This window comes from Malus sylvestris, chromosome 2 (assembly GCF_916048215.2).
Source record: "Malus sylvestris chromosome 2, drMalSylv7.2, whole genome shotgun sequence".
NCBI classification, from domain to species: Eukaryota; Viridiplantae; Streptophyta; class Magnoliopsida; order Rosales; family Rosaceae; genus Malus; species Malus sylvestris.
Window position 1 is genome coordinate 3,848,687 of NC_062261.1, and position 25,251 is coordinate 3,873,937.

Below are 25,251 nucleotides of genomic sequence, written 5' to 3' on the forward strand. Positions count from 1 at the left end.
CAGCACTAGAACCACACAACTAACTTAACCGTTTTTTGAAATTTGTTCGTTCTTCTCTCTCCCCTCCTCCCCTGAGACTGCCATGCATGGAGAAAGATCCGATCAGTGATGAAAACGGCAAATCGAGCCGGAACAAGCAAACAAAACTCAAGAGGAAAGAGCTGGGATTGTCGTGCATGCTAAACACCGAACTCGGCGCCGTCCTCGCCGTCATTCGCCGTCCCCTCAACCCGACTTCCCACTGCTTCGCCGCCCCGGAAGACACCATCGACCCTTCCCTTCTCCAATCCCTAAAATCCCTCCGCGCCCTGATCTTCAATCCCCAGCAGGAATGGCGCACAATAGACCCCTCCATCTACCTCTCCCCCTTCCTGGATGTCATCCAAAGCGAGGACGTCCACGCCGCTGCCACGCGCGTCGCCCTCTCCGCCACGCTGAAGATTATCAAGCTCGGAGTCTTCGACGAGAAGACTCCGGGGGCGAAAGAAGCTATTAACACCATGGTCACATCCATCACCACGTGCCGGCTCGAAAGGACCGATTCTGTCAACGAGGACGCCGTGATGCTGAGCATCCTTCAGGTCCTGACCGGAATCATGAACCACCGAGCTTCGGTTCTGCTCTCCGATCAGTCAGTGTGCACAATTGTGAACACCTGTTTTCAGGTGGTTCAGCAATCGGCGAACAGAGGAGACTTGCTAATGCGAAGTGCGAGGTACACAATGCACGAGCTGATCCAGATCATTTTTTCGCGGTTGCCGGAAATTGATTTCAGGGATGACGAGAGCTTGGCCAGTACTGACACCGAGGACGCCGATGCAGACGATGGGAATATGGATTCCGGATATGGGATCCGGTGTGCGGTTGATATTTTTCACTTCTTGTGTTCTTTGTTGAATGTGGTTCAGGTGGTTGAGACAGATCAAGGGTCTACTGTGCAAACTGCCAACGAGGATGTGCAGCTTTTCGCTCTCGTTCTGATCAACTCCGCGATCGATTTGAGCGGGGATGGAATCGGGTCGCATTCGAAGTTGTTGAGGATGATGAAAGACGATCTCTTTCACCATTTGGTTCACTACGGCACGCGTTCAAGCCCGCTTGTTTTTTCCATGATTTGCAGTACGGTTTTGAACATGTATCACTTTCTTCGGAGGTGAGGTTTTCGGGTTCATTTCAAGATGCCTATATTTCCTGTTCTAATTTTCACACTTCTATTTGGGAATTCTTTGCTTTGTTTTTGCAGGTTCATTCGTCTTCAGTTAGAAGCGTTCTTCACGTTTGTGCTGTTTCGAGTTTCAGCTCCCGGAGTGTCAATCCAACTTCAAGAGGTTGCACTTGAAGGGATTATAAATTTCTGCAGACAACTGACATTCGTCGTAGAGGTCTATGTGAACTACGACTGTGATCCGCTTTGCCATAATGTGTTCGAGGAGATAGGGAAGTTGCTTTGCAAGCTGTCCTTTCCGGTCGCAAGCCCTTTGACAACTTTACAGATACAAGCCTTTGAAGGGTTAGTTATCATGATCCACAACATTGCAGACAGTATTGATAAAGAAAATGATACAAGCCCGTCTGGACCCTACCCGATTGAGATCAGAGAGTATACGCCGTTTTGGGAAGACAAACCAAAAGATGATTCAGAAGCTTGGGTGCAATTTGTAAGGCTGAGGAAAGCGCAGAAGAGGAAAATATTGATTGCCGGACACCATTTTAATTGCGACGAAAAGAAGGGAATGGAGTACTTGAAGCTTTCCAACTTAGTCTCTGACCCTCCGGATCCAAAGACTTTGGCTTATTTCTTTCGTTACACTCCTGGGCTTGACAAGACGATGATAGGCGATTATCTTGGTGATCCTGATGAGTTTCACATCAAAGTACTTAAAGAATTCACGGGAGCCTTTGGATTTTCAGGCATGAATCTCGATAGTGCTCTCCGAACTTATCTGGAGACTTTCCGTTTGCCAGGAGAGTCCCAGAAGATTCAGAGGATTCTCGAAGCGTTTTCAGAGAGTTTTTTTGAGCAGCAGTCTGCAGATGTTTTTGTGAACAAAGATACTGTATTCATTCTTTGCTACTCTCTCATTATGCTCAATACTGACCAGCACAATCCGCAAGTAAAGAAGAAGATGACGGAAGAAGAGTTCATCAGGAATAATAGGGCAATCAATGGAGGGAAGGATCTTCCTAGAGAGTATCTGTCTGAGCTTTTCCAATCCATATCGAACAATGCAATCACGCTTTTTGGTCAATCTGGTATGACAGTACTAATGAACCCGAGCAGATGGATTGAGTTGATGAACCGTTCCAAAACAGTGCAGCCTTTCATTCTGTGTGATTTTGATCGTCGGCTAGGAAGAGACATGTTTGCTTGCATCGCTGGCCCTTCAGTCGCTACTATTTCTGCATTTTTCGAGCAAGCTGAAGAAGAGGAGTTGCTCCATGAATGCATTGAAGGATTATTCTCGGTAGCCAGGATAGCGCAGTATGGACTGGAGGACACACTCGATGAGCTCATTGCCACCTTCTCGAGATTCACCACGCTGCTTAATCCTTACGCCTCTGCAGAAGAAACACTCTTTGCTTTTAGCAAAGATTTGAAGCCAAGAATGGCTACACTCGCTGTTTTCACCATCGCAAACAACTTTGGAGAGTCAATCAGAGGGGGTTGGAGGAACATTGTGGACTGTTTGTTGAAACTCAAGAGGCTTAAACTTCTTCCCCAAAATGTTCTCGAATTTGATGCTTCCACCTCATCTGATGCTCAACCTACATCTGAATCGGGTGTAATCTTCCCTGGTCACGATCCCAAATTTGGAGGACGACAGGCTTCTGGCATGATTAGTCGATTCTCACATTTTCTATCACTAGAGAGTCCGGAAGATGCTGTATCTCTTGGCATGAGTGAATTTGAACAGAACCTGAAGGTTATCAAACAATGCCGAATTGGGAACATCTTCAGCACTAGTTCAAACTTTCCTGAGGACTCTTTGCTGAACCTCGGGCGTTCGCTAATATATGCAGCTGCAGGGAAAGGGCAGAAGTTTAGCACACCTGTTGAAGAAGAAGAGGCCGTTGGGTTCTGCTGGGATTTGATGGTTGCCATCTCTTTGGCCAACGTCCATAGATTCCAAGCATTTTGGTCTAGTTTTAATGATTATCTGCTGGCGGTTGCTCAGTTTCCGATGTTCTCCCCAATCCCATTTGCTGAAAAGGCCATTGTAGGCCTCTTCAAGGTCTGTCTGAAGCTCCTTGGCACATACCAACCTGACAGAGTCCCCGAGGAGCTCATTTTCAAGTCGATAAATCTAATGTGGAAGCTGGAAAAAGAAATTCTCGACACTTGCAGCGAGTCCATTACACAATCATTAAACAAGATTCTCGTTGAGTACCCTGCCAATTTGCAAACCCAACTCGGATGGAAGTCAGTTCTCCACTTGTTATCAGTCTCCGGGCGACACCCTGACACCTATGAGCAGGGAGTTGAGACTCTGATCATGGTGATGTCCGATGGAACCCATGTATCGCGGACAAATTATGCTTACTTCATTGACTGTGCCTTTGGTTTCATTGCTCTAAAAAACAGCCCATCAGAGAAGAACTTGAAGATACTTGACCTATTAGCGGATTCTGTAAATTTGTTGATCCAATGGTACAGGAATCATTACTCAGATCCCGGGAACAATTACAGCATCGCGAGCAACACTAGTACCTCCTCCTTAGAAGACTCGAAAGGTTTCGGCTCTAACAACTTTACCATGAATTTGTTTGTCAAGCTAGGGGAGGCATTCCGAAAGACCAGCCTAGCTCGGCGAGAAGAAATAAGAAACCATGCAGTCTTGTCTCTTCAAAAAAGTTTCCAACTTGCTGAGGAACTAGAATTCACACCAACCAACTGTATCAACTGTTTCAACCTCCTTATCTTCGCGATGGTGGATGATCTGCACGAAAAGATGCTGGAGTACTCGCGAAGAGAGAACGCAGAGAAGGAGATGAGAGGCATGGAAGGGACCTTGAAGATTGCATTGGAGCTCCTGACAGATGTGTACTTGCAGTTTCTGATACCAATTTCGCAATGCAGCGGCTTTCGGACATTTTGGTTAGGAGTGTTGAGAAGGATGGACACATGTATGAAGGCGGATTTGGGATCGTATGGTGAATCAAAACTGCCGGAAGTTGTGCCGGAGTTGCTGAGAAAGTTGATCACGGAGATGAAAGAGAAGGAGATTTTAGTGCAGAAGGAGGGTGATGATCTTTGGGAGATAACACATATTCAGATACAGTGGATAGCTCCTTCAATCAAGGAGGATCTATTTCCAGAAGAAAGTTTGTAAAAAATTGAAGAAAATACTACCATAAACTTCTTAAAATTGAAGATTAATATTCCGGCGATGCTTTAGTCGTCGGATCTCCGGTCTAGCCCGGTTTTGGACCTGTGAGTATTTCTTATTTTAGCTTACAACATTTTTCACAGAAAATTTTAATTATAATCAAATTTCGCGACATATTACCAAAACAAAAATAATTTCATAAAACTAAAAGATAACAGTAGATGATATGACAGTAACAGATTAGAGACGAATGTCTCGCAAGTTAATCAAAAGCCCCTGTGCTATCAAATTACATAATAAAGTTTTTATGAGATGTTAGCGCATTCTTTACTTGAGCCGGGAGGATAAGTTCATCTCCGAAACAGTTGAGAACAGTTGTTGATGTCCCCGTCCTTCTCGATCATCACAAGTCCTGCGGCAAGAAATTAGGACAAATTTAGAAATTTCATTAACAAGAAGATGTTTTTTTGAATCCGGTCAATATAACATTCGACCTTGAAGAGTTATGTTAACAACATCTTGTTCCAAATCACACACAAAGAAATGATACAAATGTATTCTGGATCATTCTGCTACAACGGACAATGAAGTAGCGCATTAGGCAAGTAGTATTTGCTGAAGAAAACGAATAGCCATGAGTACAACAACAGGCCTAAGGAGATTTTCTAGCTAAGCTAGACAGCCAACAGAATGATAGACGGTCTAAAGCCTCGGTTCTAACAATGTTGATCAATGTCGAGGCTTTGGCAAACAAATGGAACTTACTTTGACAATGTTGTCAAATGCTCTCAAACACGAGGCTAGCAAGTTCTAATGTTTGACAGTCTGAAGCCTCATCTCTAACAATGTGCGATATGACTGCAACAAAATTGTATCTTTTACTCAATCAACAGAGAAAATGCCATGAAACAACATATATTCACATAACTCAACAGCGGAATAAAACCAATTCGTTAATTCTTTGGAGCGAGCAACACAATGTTACAACAACAACAAAGCCTTTTCCCACTAGGTAGGGTCGGCTAGCAACACAATGTTAGATACACAAAATTATACAGTCAGAGCAAACTTAGCATATCATAATACAATAATCTCACAAAAATTATATCTAAAGAAATAACAAAATGTCAAATGTTATGCAATTGTAGCAAGCAATTCAATATGCCAACTAAGTTGAAGCAAAAGGGAGATACCACACACACCCTCACCTGCATCATTCACTGAGATCGTCAACAGAAACATCTGTCTCATCATCATCATCATCAGCCTCCTGAATTTTCGCAATTTCCACCTGCGCCCTCTCAAGAATCTGCTTCTTCTGCAACTCCAATTCCTTGTTGAAATTTTTCCTCATCTTCTCCAATTCCCTCATCTGCTGCCTCTTACTACTCTCAATCTTCTCATAAATCTCCCCAAACTTGTGAATTGAATCCGCCAACACTCTATACGAAGACCCTTCATCCCCGTCCCCTCCACGCATCCCAGCCATTCTTGGTGGAAACACATCGAAATCATCATTCCCATTCTCATCACCATCATCATCTGTCTCTGACTCACCAGGACTATCCCTCATCTCATCGAACCCATTCGACCGCTCCAAATAAACCCTTGTGTTCATAAACACATACTCCCCAGAATCAACCCCACAAGCAAGCCCAGTTTCCTGCCTCGACGACGCTGCCATTAACATTTCCATCTTCTTAAAGTAAGCCCATTTGCTAGAGTTCAACCCCATTTCTTCCATTTTCTCCTTCTCCTTCTTATACTTCCTCTTAAGCATATCCAACATCGACTTGCATTGCGTCTCGGTCCTCTCAATCTTCGATGCCTCTGAGACTTTGTATGCTACCTCATTCCAATCATCAGACCTCAAACTCTTCCTCCCCAGCTGAAGAAACCTATCACCCCAAACCTCCAACAGCATAAAAACCGCGTGCTCCGTCCACTCCTCTTCAGCACGAAAACCCGGTTCCCGGTTCGGCAATCTCACCCGAGGGGCAAACTCGTACCTTGATTCCAAATTCTTCACCTTCCTCTTCTTTGGGTGCCTTTCAAAATCTTCCTCCGCGTCAAAATTCCGATTAAACCCATGTCTGTGCTCGTCTTCCTCGTCATTGTATTGGTCTTCCCGGCCATTTCCTTCGTCAAAATCGTCCAATTCGTCGTCGTCATCCTCCGCGTATCGGTTGGGAACCGGACGAGAATATTGGGTGTTTCGGGTGTGGATTTTCCGGCGACCAGAAGAGTTATGGTGGCTTGCAGAGTAGGATTTCGGATGGTACCTTGGGTCGTCTTCCATGTCGTCCATTGGAGCACAAGATCGGTAGCTTCACAGCAGCTCGAACCCTAATACCTAATGACGCCAAACAAATTGCGGATTTTTGTGTGGGGAAATTGGAAAGTTATATAATTTTTGTAGATTGTTTGTTTCCGAAGAATTCAAATTTAGAAGTGAGAGAGATTAGAGGGAAGGGGGATGAGCTCCGAGGGCTGAACGAAAAACCCTAATTTGGCTGATGGCTTAGAATTTAGAAGAACGAAAGGTTTCGGGTTACCCGAATGGGTTTGTAAATGATGGACATTGGTTACCCGGCCCATTGTTAGTCTTGAACCTTGGACTGATCGAGGTCCAATCCAGTCCGTCCAAACCTATCGATCCAATTCTGTAAATTCAATACCGCACAGTTTTTTAAGCAAGCTCGTCATTCTTATCGTCAGTTGCAGATACATTTAACGTCTTATGAATCTCAACTAACGGTTGGAGTACATGACCTCAAGTGAAATCTTCAAATTTTATCCTTGTTTCAATGATCACTTCTGTGTGCTGACGACGTAGGAATTATTGTACATGACTCGTTACTCAATTTCTTTAGTCTAATTAACTATATACAATTGGTTTCTATCTTTTTGGTTTTGGAAAGAGACTTTAAGAAAATATATGGAATACTTTGAGCTAATGGAAGATTTGACACAAAACTGAGTGTTGTGGTGTTTTATGATTCATATAGTCGACCTCATTTAGTGGGATAAATCTTTGTTGTTGTTTTGTTTTTATCTTCTTGTTTCACCTCAACCAATTATTTATAACAAATTCAAGTTTACGTATGTTGTGAATTGTTTGGATTAGTTTATAACAAATTTGTGCCAATTGGAAACTACGAAATCTCCATTTTCTTATTTGATTATTTCATATGACTTGTCACTAACCCAAAATATTTGTTGATCATTTCTTGTTCAAATTATATGATTAAAATTCCTTTAATTTCCAAGGCAAGCAAATTGCCATAGAGTCCTTCTTATAAACTAAAAATCTACTTTAATAATTATGGTAATGCATTTATTGTTTGCAGTTTTTGTGTGTGACAAAGAAACAAAGCATTTTGGTTATCATTCTCTCTAGGGTTTCCTATTTTCTTTTTAGATAAATGATAAACAGATAATGAAAATAAAACAGCACCATATAGCAGTAGAAAACAAGCACGTCCCACAAGCAAGCTTGAATCTTGTTATCTTAACGAGAAATGCCATTACTTATAGCCTCAGCTACTCACACAACGGTCGATGCACCTTCGAAGAAGAATAATGCTATGGCAAACCCTACTTACCTTTTATCTGTCTTCCACCCGAAAGAATGGGGTGGAACTCTCAAACTAAGCCCTAGTTTGGTACTGAGGTAATTCTGAAAAAAAAGTGGCTATAAAAAAAAGCTGGGAACTTTTTTATGTTTGGTAAACATTCAGCTTCAGCTTTTTTTCACAGTTTTGGGTGAAAAAAAGCCAAAAACAGAAAGCTGCAAAACCCAGCTTTGAAAAACCAGCTTTTTTCCACATCTGTTTTACATAAAAGTTTATCAAACACTATAATACTGTTTTTTTTTTTTTCAAAAGAACTTTTATCAAAAAAGTTTACCAAATACTCTGCTGCTTTATTTCACAGCTGCTTATTCTCACATCACAACAAAATAAGTTTTTTTTCAAAGCAAAGCAATACCAAACCAGCCCAAGTGACTTGATTAATGTAGTTTTTTCATACCTTCTCTTCTTTTAATTGGTTGGTATTGGTGAATTAATTCCCATGTAGAATTAAAATTATTCTGTCCAACTATATATTGAAAGAAATTCGGTTCTCGAGAAAGAGAGGAAGAAAACAACGACCGAGAGGGAGAAGCATTTTTTTATGGGAGAGAGAAGAAGGTATGAAACCCAGTCACGGGTCTCTATTGTTTGACGGTCGTCCGCCAGTAAGTATGGTATAAAACCCAGTCACGGGGTCCCATGCGTAATGCAAAAATAAAAGTTAAGCCAATCACGTAATGGAGCATGCAATCGAGCTGGACTCACTCAACTCTCGCTCCCTCACCGGCCGTGTTGTAAAGTGTAGCGGCGGAGCAATTACGTACTGCATTACTACTACTGCCATCTACCATCCCAACTCCCAACTATCAAACAATAGAGATCCTCGAATTATTATGTAGCAATGTAGCTGCCGAATAAGCTTTTTACATCTATATAAAGAGTAATATATCAGATTCATCATCATCAATCATCATCCTACTGGGGTTGTGAGGGTGGTGTTTTTCTTTTGCTAAGTGAAGATGGGAATTACGATATTCGGGGCGGGGAAGGTGGTTTTGTGGGTGGTGGTGGCGATGAGCTTAATGTCTGAGTCGTGTGTGAGGGGAATAAGGAAGATAGATGATCACGCTCATGCGGAGAAGGGTAGTGATGATGGAAATATGTTAGTGAAAAATCCAGAGTGGTTCTTTGATGGGCCGGCTGCAGGAAATCCCAATATTCCGGGTGGGATTAATGGCGGTGGTGGGTTTGGAGGAGAGGGAAAAGGGTTTGGTTTTAATTTTGGAGGGAAGGGATCATATAGTTATAGTTATGGTACTTCTGGAAAACCTGCCAATGCAGTTGGTTTTGGGAAGCCTGACTGTGTTGGAAAAGGTAGAGGGTCTGGGAAAGGTGGCGGTGGTTCTCATGGGGTTGGCAAAGGTGGAGGGGCTGGCATTGGTGGTGGTGGAAGCCACCATAAGAATAAAAAAGAGAACAAGCACCATCAAGGCGGTAGCCATGGTGGGGGTGGAATTGGGGGAGGCATTGGTAAAGGAATTGGTGGTGGAGGTCATGGTGCTGGAGGAGGAATAGGAACAGGCCATAAAGGTGGTGGAGGCATTGGCAAAGGAGGAGGCGCTGGTGGTGGCATTGGAAAAGGAGGGGGCGCTGGTGGCGGCATTGGCAAAGGAGGGGGCATTGGTGGCGGTATTGGAAAAGGTGGGGGTGTTGGTGGCGGCATTGGCAAAGGAGGGGGTGCTGGTGGCGGCATTGGCAAAGGAGGGGGTGCTGGTGGCGGCATTGGCAAAGGAGGGGGTGTTGGTGGCGGCATTGGAAAAGGTGGGGGTGTTGGTGGCGGCATTGGCAAAGGAGGGGGCGTTGGTGGTGGTGTTGGTGGCGGTGGAGGCATTGGTGGTGGTGCAGGTGGTGGTGGTGGTGCAGGTGGAAGCATTGGTGGTGGTGGTGCTGGTGGAGGCATTGGTGGTGGTGCCGGTGGAGGTATTGGCGGTGGTGCAGGTGGAGGCATTGGCGGTGGTGGTGCTGGTGGAGGCATTGGTGGTGGTGGTGGTGCTGGTGGTGGTGCCGGTGGAGGTATTGGCGGTGGTGCAGGTGGAGGCATTGGCGGTGGTGGTGTTGGTGGCGGCATTGGTGGTGATCCTGGTGGCGGCATTGGTAGTGGTGGTGCAGGTGGAGGCTTTGGTGGTGGTGCAGGTGGTGGCGTTGGTGGTGGTGGTGCTGGTGGGGGCTTTGGCGGTGGTGCTGGTGGGGGCATTGGTGGTGGTGGTGCAGGTGGCGGCGTTGGTGCTGGTGGGGGCTTTGGCGGTGGTGCAGGTGGGGGCATTGGTGGTGGTGGTGCTGGCGGTGGAGGAGGTTTTGGTGGGGGTGGGGGTGGTGGTGTTGGAGGTGGAGGAGGAGGAGGGTTTGGCGGGGGCGGCGGAGGTGGTATTGGTGGAGGCGTTATTAACAATGGACATGCATAAACGCTTATGAATTCAAAGTTGTATGGTGCTACAAGGCATTGGTCACCCTTGACTCTATTATCCGCATGCATTCTATTAATGTTTTTACTACTAACTTGCATGACTCCTGTATCAATCTGAAATATTTCTTCCAAAATTAATAATTAAACGTACCTACCTTCTCATTTATATATTTCGTCTCAAATCAACAAACAATATTCTTTGATTCACGGTGGACCAAATTATTTTCAATTTATTGAAAATGTAATTTATTTTTAAAGTTCTCAAAATCTGTGTTTACCATTGATCTTAAGGAAAACTAATGAAAATGACTTGAAAACTTTAAGTTTTAATCAAAAGGACAAAAACGTGTTGTAAATGAATAGTATTAGGAGTGACTTTTTAGAGTAAAAATGTCATTTTCGTTAAAAGTGAACAATACCGAAAATGTTTCGTTAAAACTCCCTTGATCTTATTGCCACTGGGGGTTCAACTCCTTTAGATTATATCCTGATCAAAATATAAAGTTACTATCAATCTTTTTCTAGCTTAATTTCCTGATCATTTTGGTACATTTTTTCATGCAGTAGTATTAGAACAACAGTTTGAGGTGCTACAATGCATGCATGTATAGATAAAAAGTAAAGTGGCATCCATGCACGTAGGTGTAAGTTTATGGCTGAGCTTCTCCGCTATTATCCAAAACAGAAATTGTTGAATTCAGGCTTGAATTTTCTCAAAGACAAAATTCCAAAAGATGAATTTTCTTTGACTCTTCGAGACTCAAATATGTCAAAGTTCATGTACAAATTGGATAAATTATCATAAATTAGAGGGTGGTGAAGTTTAGGGTTGATGGTTGGACCACGATGAGGCCCAAGCCCAAACTGATGAGTAACTTTTTACTGTTTTTCTTGTGAGTTTTTACTAATTTCTTTCATTTTTTGGCTGTTTCCGTGGTGAATTTGCTTAATTTCTTTCAGTTTGTGTTATCCGTTTCAATTTTATTAATTTTTTTTATGATGTTAGGTGCATTTCTTACTGTTTTTCTTGTGAGTTTTTACTAATTTCTTCCATTTTTCTGCTGTTTCCATGGTGAATTTGCAGCCTCTCTCGATATCAAGGTAGATTTCTCTCAGTTTCTGTTATCCGTTTCAATTTTATATTTTATTATGATTAAGAAGTGCATTTTCACTATTATTTTGACGCTCTTCGTTTAGAGTTTGGATTTTCATAGGCAGAGAAGCAGCGACCTGTTTGGGAGGTAAGAAAATTCAAGAAAACCCTAGAAGAGAAGCGGAGGATTGGAGTCGGTTAGACAATGGTGATGATACCATGTTGAAACTCAGTGCTCAAAGAGAGACAGTTATAGAGAGAGAAGGAGAAATGTAGAGAGAGAGAGGTAAATACAATTGTGATTTCTTAGATTACTTCATCAGAACCATACATCAAGTATATATACATAGATAATGCCAGCTCAGTATAATACAAATAACTAAGACTACACATCACAAGCTTAACAGCTAAGTAAGAAACTAATCAGGGGACATATTGCTATATGTACTCTTAACATATCAATGTTACAAATGTAATTTTATTTTCCTGGAAAATAGTTTGTTCTTATAATTCCTAGTTGTTCCTTAATTGTTTTATGGTGATATTTTTTCTTGCTGCTTGTGAATGGCTGTAGGGTTAAGTGATTCGCGCTTTTCGGAAACTTAAGCGATTTAGATGGGAGATAGTAAGGTTGATGTGAATGCTAAGAACACAGTTCTTGTAACTGTTGGAACTACTAGTTTTGATGCTCTTGTTCGAACGGTGGATGCGCATGAGGTTAAACAAGAGTTGTCAAAGAGAGGGTGTACTCGGCTTCTCATTCGAATGGGCCGCGGATTCTATACTCCCACGAAGGTATTCTGAATCGAATTATGTGATCAGTTGTTAAAGAACGCATTATCTGTTTGCTATTTTCGATTAGGGTTTATGGGAAGCGGTAGTGTTGAGATTCGATTCCTATGCAGATAGAGGTTAAAAGAAAAGAAATTAGTTTGTCTGTGCTTTCGATGAATTCAGAACAATCTTGAAAAAGAAGATATTTGTCTTGAAAGTTATGGGAACTCAGAGAGATACTATAACATGGTTGCTTACGCCAAGTAATGTTGTGGTAACGAAATGGAGAAATCTCTTATGTTAGACATACTTTGTGCATCTCTTTTTCTTTGAAAAATGACGCGAAGTGATTGATGCTTCTTTTCGGTCTCTTTCTTTCCCCCCTCAACATTATTATTATGATGCAGGCTGAAGGAGGAGATGAGCCCCTTGCTGTTGACCACTTCACTTTTCTTCAAGCATTGCGAACCATCTGAGAGCATCATCTCTTGTGATCAGTCATGCAGGTATAATTCTGATAGCGTCTTTCTATCTTTCTGCATTTTTTCACCATCTGAATAATAAAAGACTTGCAGGGATGCCGATGTTTTTCTTAAACCATATTTGGCTTTGCCATCTTCAGCTAAAAATTTGCAGCGCTAATTTATCTTGCGAAAGACATCGTCACGAGGACTTAGTAGTTATAACGCATTAGTTTCATCTCTTTTCCTATCGTAAATGTGACACTCATCTATAATTTGTAATTTTAATTAGTTGATGAGAGCTTTTGATTTTGCAGGAAATTCGTTACTTTTCCCTTAACGTTTTTGACTTCATCAATTCCGAAATGCTTTTTGTCAAAACAGTATAACGTAAAAGTACAAACGATGTGAAAATTTGCTGATTGCAACCATTTTTATTCTCTTTGATGTTTGATATTTTTTTCTTGGCCTCGATGTTATATGCGCATGTAATTTGCTGCGGGTGCAGGGTCCGGGAGCATATTTGAGACGTTGCGGCTCAGTAAGCCCTTAATCGCGGTGGTGAATGATCTGATGGACAACCATCAAAGTGAGTTCGCAGAAGAACTGGCAGACAGGAAGCATTTGTACTATGCTCCCCCACTAACGCTTCGTCGCGTCATAGCGTATATGAATTTGGATTCCATTGTTCCGTAGCATCCAGGTGATGCCGCACCAGTTGCCAAGGTTATCAGCAAGTTTCGTGGTTTTGCAGACGATTGATAGAATCGTAAAAAAAAATTACTTTTGGTGAATGTATCCATGATATGGTGCACATTTGAAACGGCATGATGTACAATTTGAATAAGATTTGCAATGTGAAAGATATTGATCGATCAGCTACACACGGCATATATGGGGTTAGGACGACCTGAGTGCAAAACGAGAGCACACGCATTACACTGACATGTTACATCTTGGCGAGATGATGATTATATTACATATATATATTTACATGAATTATATTTGAGGGGTGCAACTCAAGCGGGTTGAATGGGTTGGAAGGTCAACCAAATCTTAACCCAACTTTTGCAATTCGGGCTTGGGTTCGGTTGGGTTTCATTCGGGTTCATTTGGGCTCGGGTTTAATTGAGTTAGAGTTTACTTGGGTTGGGTTTGGGTTGCCCAACTTTTTCAGGTTTAATCTTGTAACAACTTAGTTTTCAAGAATTCCTAAAAAAAAATTAAGCCAAGTAGCAACAAAGCTAGCTAACTCTAATTTCTTAAATCAATCTACTATAAAACTTTAGGATTTAGAGACTACGAATATGGACTGACTAATCAAAGCCTCTTATTCCCTAAAAGCTTAAGTAATTATAAAGGGTAATTTATTAAAAAATATTAGAAAGGTTGTTGGTTTTTGGACTTGACACACTTGGGTGTAGTATGAGCATTAATTGATATGGGTTACAATCTGGTTAGATTCAGTTTGGTTAGTCGGGTTAAGTTGGGTTGGGGATGGACGGACAAATGATCAACCCAACTCAACCCAATCAATAAATGGGTTGAAATTGGGTTGGGTTTGGGCGGGTTATAACTATAAAAAAAAACCCGCTGTTCAGGTTTAAAGTCGGGTTGGACATAAACAGGTTCAGATTGACCCAACCCAAGTTGCATCGAATTGACAGTCTAATTATGATTGTATTAAATATACATAAGTATAATAGTCAGTTTCAAGCCCATGGTGGTAACATTGGGCCCAAATCCAAACCCAAACATGGTTTTGGACTCGAGCCCGAGCCCATAGCCTACATTAAGTTTTCCGATCTCTCCCGGTCTCTTACCCTCTCCCTCTCTCACGGAAGCGCGCACACACTCTGTTATTCTTCGCGAGCGGACTGAACGTGCGAGCCCACAGAGACTGACACCTCCATTCGAGCTCTGCTTCCGAACTCAATTCGCTTCGATCTCTCCACCGCCGAGTCTTACCATCTTCCCTCTGCGGAGCTCAGCACCTACTTCCTTGAGCTCTCGAAAAAATGGTAACGTTACAGTTTTTGGTTTCAGCTCGGATCTGAAAATGTGAACCGAAATTTCACTCTAAATTTCAAGGCTTTACTTAGTTTAACTTCGTCTCTGCATTTCTTACTGTTTTCCATGGTGAAATTTTTCTGATTTACTCCATTTTCTGCTGTTTCTATGGTGGATTTGCAGCCTCTCAGGCTCGATATCAAGGTAGATTTCTCTCAGTTTCGTTCAGTTTGTGTTATTCGTTTCAAGTTTGAGCTTCTCGGTTTCGGAGTTTTCGATAATCTGCTTACTGTGATTGCGAATTATGCAGCGGAAATTTGTGCAAAGAACCGAACGAGTTAAGTCTTTGGATCTACATCCATCTGAGCCATGGTAATTTTTCCCAGTACTATGCTCTTTCACTGTTTCTGTAATTGTGAATTTGTTTGAATCCGCGAGGCCTCTGCTTATACCGTGTTTACCTTTGTGGCAGGATCCTTGCGAGTCTGTATTCGGGAACTGTGTACATCTTCAATTACCAGTCACAGGTATGTCACACTTGTCCGATTGTAGTTTTCGTGTTGGGGAAGCACATTACTTGCTCCTGGGTTTTGATCTCGTGCATATGGTTGCATTTTGAAATTACTGCTTCTCTGTTGTATTTGCCGTGCTTGGAAACTACTTCTCTTTGTATGATTATTGAACATTCATAGAAAGCTTTTCTTTATTGTCTACCAAACAGTAGGCTGCATTAATTGAGAACAGAATAAGTGAGTGACCGCTAAAACTTACAAATTGAGCTTCTAGTGAATGAAAAATTCATCTTTTTGTAATGGCATGGGTTACGATGTTTCATCCGGGTGGTCCCTTCTTTGGTAGAAGTTACCTTTTTCTGTTGAATATTTGCTCTTAGTCATCATTGAATGTCTTTGGACAATCCATAATTAAAGATCGTTTCTTTGCCTGTGGGACTTTACATGTTTGGCGTCTCTGATATTAAATCTTTTTCGGGTGTAATTCTGTTAGTGCTGACTGTAATTTTCCTAATTTACTTACAGAGCACGGCAAAGTCTTTTGAGGTCTCTGATTTGCCAGGTAGTTGCACGTTAGTTTTCCTATAAGCTCAATGTTCTTGATATTCAAACATGTTTGAAGTATAAATTTACTGCTTGCAGTTCGGTCAGCAAAGTTTATAGTGCGTAAGCAGTGGGTAGTGGCTGGAGCTGATGACATGTTTCTTCGTGTATACAATTATAATACAATGGATAAAGTTAAAGTCTTTGAAGCACACTCGGACTACATTAGATGTGTGGCTGTCCATCCAACACTTCCATATGTTTTGTCATCATCTGATGACATGCTTATCAAACTGTGGGATTGGGAAAAAGGTTGGATTTGTACTCAGATATTTGAAGGGCATACACACTATGTGATGCAAGTGACCTTTAACCCTAAAGACACCAACACTTTTGCAAGTGCTTCCTTGGATCACACTGTAAAGGTGTGTTTAGAAATATTCCTCACTAACCGGTGTATGTTTATTTGGAAAAATTATCAGTTGTGCTTACTAGTAATTGTTTGTCACTACCTTGTTTCCAGATCTGGAACCTTGTCTCTCCTGACCCAAATTTTACATTGGATGCTCACTCGAAAGGAGTAAATTGTGTTGACTACTTCACTGGCGGTGATAAACCATACTTAATCACTGGCTCAGATGATCATACAGCAAAGGTATGCAACATTTTCCTGAAAATTCAGTGTTCTTGTGTGCCCTGACCGTCATTGTTTGTGCATGCATGCATAGTTATCTTGAAAACACTGTAATCGGAATCTATGCAAACAGGTGTGGGACTATCAGACAAAAAGTTGTGTGCAGACACTCGATGGGCATACTCACAATGTGTCTGCAGTTTGCTTTCATCCGGAACTTCCAGTTATAATTACTGGTTCAGAGGATGGAACTGTTAGAATATGGCACTCAACCACTTATCGGTAAAATTTAAATTTCAACTGTACAAGTGTTTGTTTGAGCTATTTTGGATGTCCTACTGTCAATTTGTTTATTTTAGTTGCCAGGGATCATTTTGTTTGCCTTTGGATTGTTATGGCTGAATTGTTTTGCTCACTTGCCCTAAATGCACCTACACCATGTAATGAGAATTTTACTATGTTAGTATCTTGCATTCTTGAAAGACTTTGCCTACTTATATATTTTAGTGTTTTTCTTTTAGGTAATCAATAAAACATACTGTTCAGTTTCATTTTCATGATTGTTTGGTGAATTCGCATTTTATGTTTCTTTTCCTTTTATATGCAGGCTGTTAAAGTCTGTCATACCTTTTACAGCTCTCCATATGTTAAACTATGTTTTTGTTGATGTAATGGTTATCTCATAGAAAAGGGAAAAAATTTGACATGAATATTTACTTTGCAGTCTTGAAAACACATTGAATTATGGACTTGAACGTGTTTGGGCCTTTGGGTACATGAAAAGTTCACGCCGGTAAGCTTGTTGTCTTTATTTTTATTTGTTTTCTATATATCCAGACTATGATTAGTTAGCTTTTAATATATATTATCGACTAAGACCAGAACTTCACTATTACGGAATGCTGGAATCTGAGTGGGTGCTTCATTAACTGTAATATAGTTTGTTGTGATGATTTCGTAAGATCTCTTATATGCGTACAGGATTGTAATTGGTTATGATGAAGGAGCCATAATGGTAAAAATTGGTCGAGAAGTACCAGTTGCTAGCATGGATAGTGGTGGAAAAATTATTTGGGCAAAGCATAACGAAATTCAAACTGTGAATATCAAAAGCGTTGGAGCAGATTTTGAGGTTCAATCTCCCTACATGCTCAGACCTTGATCATTCTGCCTGATATGGTCCTAGAACTAGATGTTCTTGTGCTTGAATTGATGAACCTTTATTATTGTAAAATTCAGGCTATAGATGGAGAAAGATTGCCTCTGGCCGTGAAGGAGTTGGGAACCTGTGACCTTTATCCTCAAGTAAGTTTATCTGTTTGAGGAACATTAGCCCAGTGATCTTGTTAGCGTTTGTTAAGGTGTTTCAAAGTTTTCTGCTGTGATGTTTATCTTGTCCATAGTAGACAGAACAGTTCTCTTGCATGAATGTACGTGATACATCAGTTCAAATTACTGTGGATCATTAACCTAATAACGGTGATGCAATACTATTACAGATTTTATATCAAAATAACGAAATTTAGATGAGAACGGTGAAGATGTGAAACAATTTGAAACAAGATTCTTGTTCCTACTAACTCATTCTCCTCAGTCTCAGTTTTTGTTCAAAGTTCTGTATGGGTGTGACTGCTCGTGTCCAACCAACCTTTGTACTATTATTTATTCTGAATTTCGAATTGATCAAGTTGTGGGCATGTCACGACTAACGAGGCATCAGTCTGTGAAGCAATACCATATCTTTAGCAATTTGCTTGAAGTTCCAAATCCTTTATTATTATTTCTCAGAATCCTTTGCACTTATAGATTCTTATAAGTGCCCATTTTTAATTACATTGTTTTGACAAATGGATTTTATTTTGTGTTTGATTTCAGAGTTTGAAGCACAACCCCAATGGAAGGTTTGTCGTTGTTTGTGGAGATGGCGAGTACATAATATACACAGCTTTAGCATGGAGAAATAGATCCTTTGGCTCAGCATTGGAATTTGTATGGTCAACGGATGGAGAATTTGCTGTTAGGGAAACTACATCAAGGATAAAAGTTTATAGCAAAACATTCCAGGTTTTGATCCTTTTTAACTCCTTTGTTTTTTATTAATGGATTCCTTTAAGTGATTGCTGATGTTACTTTTGCAAGAATACCTCTCTTTAGCCCCATTTTCCTTCACAACTTGTACACACTAGAATTTTACATGAGCAAGGTAATGCTTTGACTATAGAAGGACAAGACGCTCGCTCATTATATGTATGCATTGGTTAAACTGTAAACACCAATTTGGATAAAAGTCAGTGAATGATGCAAAGTTTGAACTTGGAAGTGGAATACTTATCAGAATTCTGTATTCATTTTTAAATTAGAACAATGGCTAATTCATGCAGAGACATTGTATATGAAAAGAGCTGGAAGTTTCCCTTAACAGATACTTTGCCTTGTATGAAAAATCTGATTGAGTTGATAACTGATTTCAGGAAAAGAAGAATGTTCGACCAACATTTTCTGTAGAACATATTTATGGAGGGGTCTTACTGGCAATGCGTTCAAATGACTTCATATGCTTCTATGACTGGGTGGAATGCAGATTGATTAGACGTATTGATGTCAATGTTAAGGTGTGCAATAACATTACGAGCAAATTTTGATTATCAGACTTTTTATTCTGGCCGCATGGGTACTAAGTTTATAAGTTCCTTTGGTTGCTTTGACTGTTCAAGAATGTTTATTGGGCTGATAGCGGCGATTTGGTGGCAATCTCGAGTGATTCATCATTCTACATTCTAAAATACGATGTAATTCTCCCATTTAAGCTCTCCTATCCTGTCTTCATTTTCATTTGCATAGTTCTTTCTGTACAAAATTCAAATGATTAACTTAGCGTGGTTTATTTGGCAGAGGGATGTAGTCTCATCATATTTTGACAGTGGAAGGCCTGTTGATGAACTAGGTGTAGAGGATGCTTTTGAGCTCCTCTATGAAATAAATGAGCGTGTCAGAACTGGATTGTGGGTTGGGGACTGTTTCGTCTACAATAACTCTTCTTCGCGACTTAACTATTGCGTTGGTGGTGAGGTACACAAAATTTGCGGCTTTTTATATCAATCTTCTGACCGGACTGTTTTATTATGTCACTGTTGTTTTCAGAACATTAATTGGAGCATTAAAAAAATTGGAGTTAGGACTCTGTTTTTTTTTTTGAGAAACGTTAGGACTCTGTTTTGACTCGGTGACTTTTCAGGTAACCACAATGTTTCACCTTGACCGGCCCATGTACTTGCTGGGATATCTTGCCAATCAAAGTCGTCTTTTTCTAATTGATAAAGAGTTTAAGTGAGTGTTTATTTGCAAGCTGCAGTTCTGAAGGGTAATCAACTTATGCCTTTCTGAGTGTTTGTTTTAACTTGTTATATTGTTGCCTATGCAGTGTCATTGGATACACCTTGCTTCTCAGCTTGATCGAGTACAAAACACTTGTTATACGTGGAGATTTGGAGCGTGCGAAACAAATCTTTCCAACAATTCCTCCTGAGCAACATAATATGTAGGAAAACATCTTTTGTATTGGCGACTGTTGTGCATCATCTAGTGATATTATATATAGCCTAAAACCCAGCTTCATTTCTTAACTGCATTTCATGGTGCTTTTTGGTCCTCATACCAGTACAATTATTAGTTCAATAAAAAGAATCCTAATATAATTATCTAATTTACAAGTACATATTGTTTATTTTCCTGATTTACTATCTCTATAACCTGTGTTTCCTTTTGTTCTGTCCTGATATGTAGATGTTATTTTCGTGATCCTTGCTTTGCAAATTGACTGATATATTGATGTAAATCCAGTGTGGCTCGATTTTTGGAATCTCGAGGTATGTTGGAGGATGCACTGGAAATGGCTACAGATGCTGACTACAAATTTGATCTTGCTATACAGCTGGGTAGACTTGAGATTGCAAAGGTGAGATTTGTTTTCTTAGTTAATTGTTGTTGTTAAGTTGTCAAAAAGATTTGCTCTGGATAATTTGAAGAGAAACTGTGGTTTGTAATTCCTTTATATAGAGAACTAAATAACCATTTATTGGTTGCTTGAAGACATTTTGTTTTCTTCTTTCTGACAGGAAATTGCTACAGAAGCCCAAAGTGAATCCAAATGGAAGCGGCTGGGAGAATTAGCTATGTCCACTGGGAAGGTATTTCCTTACTGATGTCTTCTGTGCGAACTCCAATAAACAAACCAGGAGACCCTCACATTCACTCACACTAGAGATTATTGTGTTGCTCATCCACTCATCATGATTGAAAGAGTTCATAAAGTACCCTCGTCTTGTCTGAAAGAACTAGATATGCTATATTATCAATTGTGGTAATTAGTTTGTTGATAAATAACATCTATGAATCGATGATGTCTCACATTTTATTTTTTACATTCAAAATCTTGATTCATATGCTTGAATGGGTGATGCAGCTTGATTTGGCTGAAGATTGTCTATCACATGGAATGGACCTTTCTGGCTTGTTGCTTTTCTATTCTTCCCTTGGAGATGTTCAAGGAATATCAAAACTTGCATCCCTTGCCAAAGAGCAAGGAAAGAATAATGTTGCATTCCTGTGTTTATTTATGCTGGGTAAATTGGAAGAATGCATACAGCTGTTGCTGGAAAGGTTAATTTTAATTTTTTATTTACCCTTATTATGATCACTCAATTTCTTCAAGTTGTCCTCTTTCTTAAAGCATCGTTATCTTTCATTACAGTGGACGGATACCTGAAGCAGCTTTGATGGCACGATCGTACCTACCAAGCAAGGTTTCAGAGATAGTTTCAATTTGGAGAAATGACCTGAACAAGGTTAGACTTTTGCAGTGTTTGTTAATTCATGAACATGATGCTTTTCTTTCAAGTGAAATGTATATATGAGATGTAGAGGTCATCCTAAAGGAAAATTGCTATGTCTTCTACTTTATCCACCAATTGAATTGAAGCAAGGAAAGATTTTTGCATATATTTGGCTATTCCAAGTATTCTTAATTTTGTACTTTTAATTTGCAATATGGCAGGTCAATAAAAAAGCTGCAGAATCATTGGCCGATCCGCAAGAGTATCCTAATTTGTTTGAGGACTGGCAGGTTTCTCTTGCCCTTGAGTCTAAAGAAGCAGAAAATAGGTATCCACCCTTCATTTCACTGTTCAACATCAGGGTCATGAAAAATTCTAGTTTTTAGTGCAGTAGTAGATATCACCATAATTACCGACTGGCAATAACTTGTGTTTATGCTTTGTTGGATTATTGTGGGTTCATCCTCCTGCTGAATGCTCTATTGTCTTTTGCAGAGGCATTCATCCTCCTGCTGAACAATACCCAGTCTATGCTGAGAAGCCAGCCACCAACCTAGTGGAAAGGTTCAGAAGCATGCAGATTGATGAAGAAGCCCCAATTGAAAATGGAGATCTGGATCATGAGGTAAATAACCCAATTGATGAAGATGTTTAAAACCATGTAAAGTTCTTGAATCGATGGTAAAAGCTGAGTCACATCTGAGTTGTTATTATGTATTTTGTTCACTTTTTAACTCACCTTTTGAGTGCAGAAGTTCATGTAAGTTCTTGAACTTGAAAAACTGCGGCTAAAAGTTTATGTTTCTTGCCTCTTGCATTTTGAAACTTTGTTACAAGAGTCTTGATGATTGATTCTATCCAACTGTAGATGGTACATTAGGAATTTTTTTTTTTGTAGATGAAGCATTGTCAACTATAAAAAAAACTTGATTTTCTCTACTTAAATCTCCCTAAATGTTTGTTCCATGAAGGGGTGATTTCAAGGGTTTTTACTTGGGGTTGTGCGTGTATTTGTTTCAGGAGGTGCAGGAGAATGGAGAAGATCAAGGTGAAGGAGAGACTGTTGAGGAGGATGCTGACTCCACGAACGGTGTTGTTCTTGTAAATGGAAACCAGGAAGAAGAGTTGGATAAAGATGATGAGGCAACTTCATCCCCCGAAAGGCAATTGGAGGATGTGTGAATATTATGGTGATTAATTCAATACACTAAAATTTTGAATTTGTTTTTTTATCATATTGTTGTCATTGTTGCTATGACGGTTGTTGCTGCTGCTCTGTCTTCTCAATATTGACGTTGTTGTGAGTCCAATCTTCTGTTTTTGGCTTTTCATCAAGTATCCATTAATCGCTTAGTTATTCTTTTAAATACCGTAACAATCAGTTGAGCTTCTATGTGAGCTCTCATGAATGGTCAGTTTCCTTGGCCTTGTAAATATGCTTTTGCTCATCTTGTACGAGCTCTAGCTGAAGGAAGATCAATCTGTTTTGTCCATTTTACCATGATACTGTGAGTTCGTTGGTTTCTGACATTTTTTCCTTTTGCTTATAGATAACTTTTTTTCATTTCCAATTCTTATCTTTTGAGCATATGTTCATCCTTATAAAAATGAAAAACACGAGTCTAAACTTACCTAATAAGATTCCTCATGTATTGCTTATAAACCTGGTCAGCAATAGCATGTTTGAATCTAAATTATACTTTAGTTTTTAATTAGTAAGGTTTAATGTTCCTAAATGATATGCAAGACTCGGTCCTGACCTAATTACGTCTGCCCAGGAAGGCGGAGAAGAAGAAGCATGCTTCCTTTTGTATCATTATTGTGTCTAATAATGAATTTGGTGGTGTTACAAATATCGCAGACTGTTAGTTTCCAGATGCACATCATAACAATCTAATATTTGATTTTATTTAGAAGTCAATTGATGTTGATGGTTCTTTTTTCTTGGTTGAAAATGCAGTCTTTAAGCCGCACCAGTAGCTCTCTTAAACAGCTAGCTCCAGCTGTTAAACACCAATCTTCAGGTAAGATAATGTCTTTGCCCTATTAAATATTTTCTTATTATGTTATGGTCAGAAAAAGAGGTCGCACTTGGTGCGATGGCAAGTGCCTTCGCTCATGAGCGGTAGGTCTCGGGTTTGAGACTTGGGAGCAGCCTCTCCATAAATGGGGGTAAGGCTAGCCGACATTCACCTCTCCCAGACCCTGCGTAAAGCGGGAGCCTTGTGCACTGGGTACGACCTTTTTTTTTTTTATGTTATGGTCAGAAAGCCTATTTTACTCGGTCAGTTAGTTCATTTTCAGTACGAGATCGGGACATGTTTTCGTAGACTTAAGGGTTTAATTGATTTACTTATTAAACATAAATATCTAAATATGACTTGCTGGTTCTTTTGTCTGAGCTTGCTCGTCGTTTACATCCTTAGAGAAAATTTAGCATATTGAATGATCAGCGTAGTTTCAAATTTTCATAAACGAGGGCTTGGAACGACGTATTATGTAGGGTTGTCTTCGAGTCTACAAATTTTTCAATATATAATCGTTTATATGTTTAGACATTTAGAATCAAGTAGGATACTGGGAATCACTGGCTGGTACTCAATCTTTGTCCATCTTCATTAACTTAAATATCCGTCGGTGGAGGGTTGGTCCTATGAAAAATTTCACATCTGTACTTTGTCCCAAGTTAGTTGAGCCCTTTCAATCGTTAATAATCCAACTTAAGATCTGCCATTCGTGCAAAAGATCTTGTTCGCTCTAGCATTAAACATTTTAATGCATTTTCAATTGTGTCCCCTAGAACGTTATGGCGTTCCAGCATCGCGTGGGTTCCATCTTATGTTATCTCTTCAACAATTGCTAGCTCTACTTGTCAAGTAGAATCTTAGGACCCATGTATTTGCTAATTTCTTACATGCCTCCTTGCAAACTTTAGACTCGCGGCCTTTTACAGGCGTTTTGCCTTTTCTTTTCGTTGCAGGGTGACTCGTAAAATTTTCCCATGTACAACCTGGAAAGCATCACTTGTAGTTCCAGTTAAGACTAGTTATTCTTGTGACACTATACACTTTCACAGATGCAAAGGATGTCAAGGAAGGAAAAAGATTCTCATAATTATTGAACCCTATAAAGATTTTGATCGAATCGATCGCTTTATATTACACAACTTTTATTAGGTGAGCGTAAAGAGGCCGGAAAGGGAAAACCCCGGGTGGCCGGTTTGCTTCCCTTGTGTGACCTGTGATTTTGCTGCTAAACGAAATCTCGCCGTCATGTGTGTAAACATGTACGATTATGTGTTGTTCTTCGTTAGAAAAGTGAAATCGGTGTTTGTTTGTTAACGACATGTTCAATGTTCATCATTTGTTTTGTAAATTTGGTTAGCTTGATTCGTTTTCGGTCTTCCCAGTCATTGGTCTTCCCAGTCATTTGGTTTACCTTCTAATTAGCGTGTCGTCGGTTGCGAAGAACAAAGGTCTGTCGGAAGCTCATTCCAAAAAATAATGGAAAATTGCTTGCTAAAGTATGCGTTGAACGTTTTTGAATTTTAATTTGTTGATGGAATCTTAAATTTTCGTTAATTGTGATTTGGTTGGGTGGCTTGTGCTACATAAGTGCATTAGGTTCAACAACATAGGTATGGGTTTAATTATATATTAATCCCTTGAAATTATAATTAGTGTTTTTTAATTAAATTATTTTTCATAAATTATGACACAACAATAACAATAACCACCAAATCTTATCCCACTAAATAGGGTCGGTTGTTTCGTTTAGGATTCATATTATAGAAATTTGATATGAAAAAATGGAGCATTATCTGTCAATTACCTGACGCATTCTCTCTTTTTCTTTATTTGGGGCCTACAAGGTAAGTTAAATTTACACATATGCGGAGTTTCATAAATTATGACACAATTATTTGAATTGGTCATGGAAGTGCAGGCTAGCCGCTAGGGTTTGAATAATATAACTTAATAGGATTGTTTGTTCTCATGTGCCGACATTTTTCCTGGTTTGTGAAA

At 40.0% G+C, this 25,251-nt stretch overlaps 4 protein-coding genes and 1 pseudogene across 5 annotated transcripts; 4 read left to right on the forward strand and 1 right to left on the reverse strand.

Moving 5' to 3' along the window:
* Positions 1 to 86: 86 nt before the first annotated feature.
* On the forward strand, positions 87 to 4,429 carry LOC126588016 (ARF guanine-nucleotide exchange factor GNL2-like). The gene is made up of 2 exons (XM_050253144.1): positions 87 to 1,153; positions 1,244 to 4,429. The coding sequence occupies exons 1-2, from the start codon at positions 87 to 89 to the stop codon at positions 4,329 to 4,331; spliced, it is 4,155 nt and encodes a 1,384-aa protein (XP_050109101.1). The 3' UTR covers positions 4,332 to 4,429.
* Positions 4,430 to 4,504: 75 nt separating this feature from the next.
* LOC126594752 (trihelix transcription factor ENAP1-like) lies at positions 4,505 to 6,843 on the reverse strand. The gene is made up of 2 exons (XM_050261014.1): positions 5,537 to 6,843; positions 4,505 to 4,740 (listed from the first exon to the last, which is right to left on the reverse strand). Exon 1 carries the CDS (start codon positions 6,634 to 6,636, stop codon positions 5,542 to 5,544), a length of 1,095 nt encoding a protein of 364 aa, XP_050116971.1. The 5' UTR covers positions 6,637 to 6,843; the 3' UTR covers positions 4,505 to 4,740; positions 5,537 to 5,541.
* A 1,962-nt stretch (positions 6,844 to 8,805) lies between these two features.
* Positions 8,806 to 10,365, forward strand: LOC126588024 (glycine-rich cell wall structural protein-like). The gene is made up of 2 exons (XM_050253156.1): positions 8,806 to 9,826; positions 9,902 to 10,365. The coding sequence occupies exons 1-2, from the start codon at positions 8,923 to 8,925 to the stop codon at positions 10,363 to 10,365; spliced, it is 1,368 nt and encodes a 455-aa protein (XP_050109113.1). The 5' UTR covers positions 8,806 to 8,922.
* Positions 10,366 to 11,296: 931 nt separating this feature from the next.
* On the forward strand, positions 11,297 to 13,573 carry LOC126594760 (uncharacterized; annotated as a pseudogene).
* A 941-nt stretch (positions 13,574 to 14,514) lies between these two features.
* On the forward strand, positions 14,515 to 24,567 carry LOC126594602 (coatomer subunit beta'-3-like). Of its 2 annotated transcripts, none has more exons than XM_050260983.1 (26): positions 14,515 to 14,716; positions 14,889 to 14,909; positions 15,016 to 15,077; positions 15,178 to 15,232; positions 15,743 to 15,779; positions 15,860 to 16,185; positions 16,284 to 16,415; positions 16,528 to 16,676; positions 17,119 to 17,187; positions 17,376 to 17,526; positions 17,634 to 17,699; positions 18,270 to 18,458; positions 18,866 to 19,006; positions 19,109 to 19,183; positions 19,287 to 19,463; positions 19,630 to 19,721; positions 19,816 to 19,932; positions 20,235 to 20,349; positions 20,510 to 20,581; positions 20,857 to 21,053; positions 21,145 to 21,238; positions 21,448 to 21,554; positions 21,722 to 21,851; positions 22,247 to 22,416; positions 23,187 to 23,250; positions 24,207 to 24,567. In XM_050260983.1, exons 1-24 carry the CDS (start codon positions 14,714 to 14,716, stop codon positions 22,406 to 22,408), a joined length of 2,739 nt encoding a protein of 912 aa, XP_050116940.1. In that variant the 5' UTR covers positions 14,515 to 14,713; the 3' UTR covers positions 22,409 to 22,416; positions 23,187 to 23,250; positions 24,207 to 24,567. The 2 variants fall into 2 exon arrangements, with proteins under 2 accessions (XP_050116940.1, XP_050116944.1); XM_050260987.1 differs by lacking the exon at positions 24,207 to 24,567 and adding an exon at positions 23,479 to 23,619 and having other exon boundaries at positions 23,187 to 23,287.
* The last annotated feature ends 684 nt before the right edge of the window (positions 24,568 to 25,251 follow it).

Bases quoted from the DNA above. Each gene is read 5' to 3' on its own strand.
- LOC126594602 (XM_050260983.1), top strand. The intron at 16,186-16,283 runs GTGTGTTTAGAA...CCTTGTTTCCAG, and splicing joins CCTTGGATCACACTGTAAAG to ATCTGGAACCTTGTCTCTCC. The intron at 21,555-21,721 runs GTATCCACCCTT...TGTCTTTTGCAG, and splicing joins TCTAAAGAAGCAGAAAATAG to AGGCATTCATCCTCCTGCTG.
- LOC126588024 (XM_050253156.1), top strand. From the start codon at position 8,923: ATGGGAATTACGATATTCGGGGCGGGGAAGGTGGTTTTGTGGGTGGTG. The intron at 9,827-9,901 runs GTGGAAGCATTG...GCGGTGGTGCAG, and splicing joins AGGTGGTGGTGGTGGTGCAG to GTGGAGGCATTGGCGGTGGT.
- LOC126594752 (XM_050261014.1), bottom strand. From the start codon at position 6,636: ATGGACGACATGGAAGACGACCCAAGGTACCATCCGAAATCCTACTCT.
- LOC126588016 (XM_050253144.1), top strand. From the start codon at position 87: ATGGAGAAAGATCCGATCAGTGATGAAAACGGCAAATCGAGCCGGAAC. The intron at 1,154-1,243 runs GTGAGGTTTTCG...TTGTTTTTGCAG, and splicing joins ATGTATCACTTTCTTCGGAG to GTTCATTCGTCTTCAGTTAG.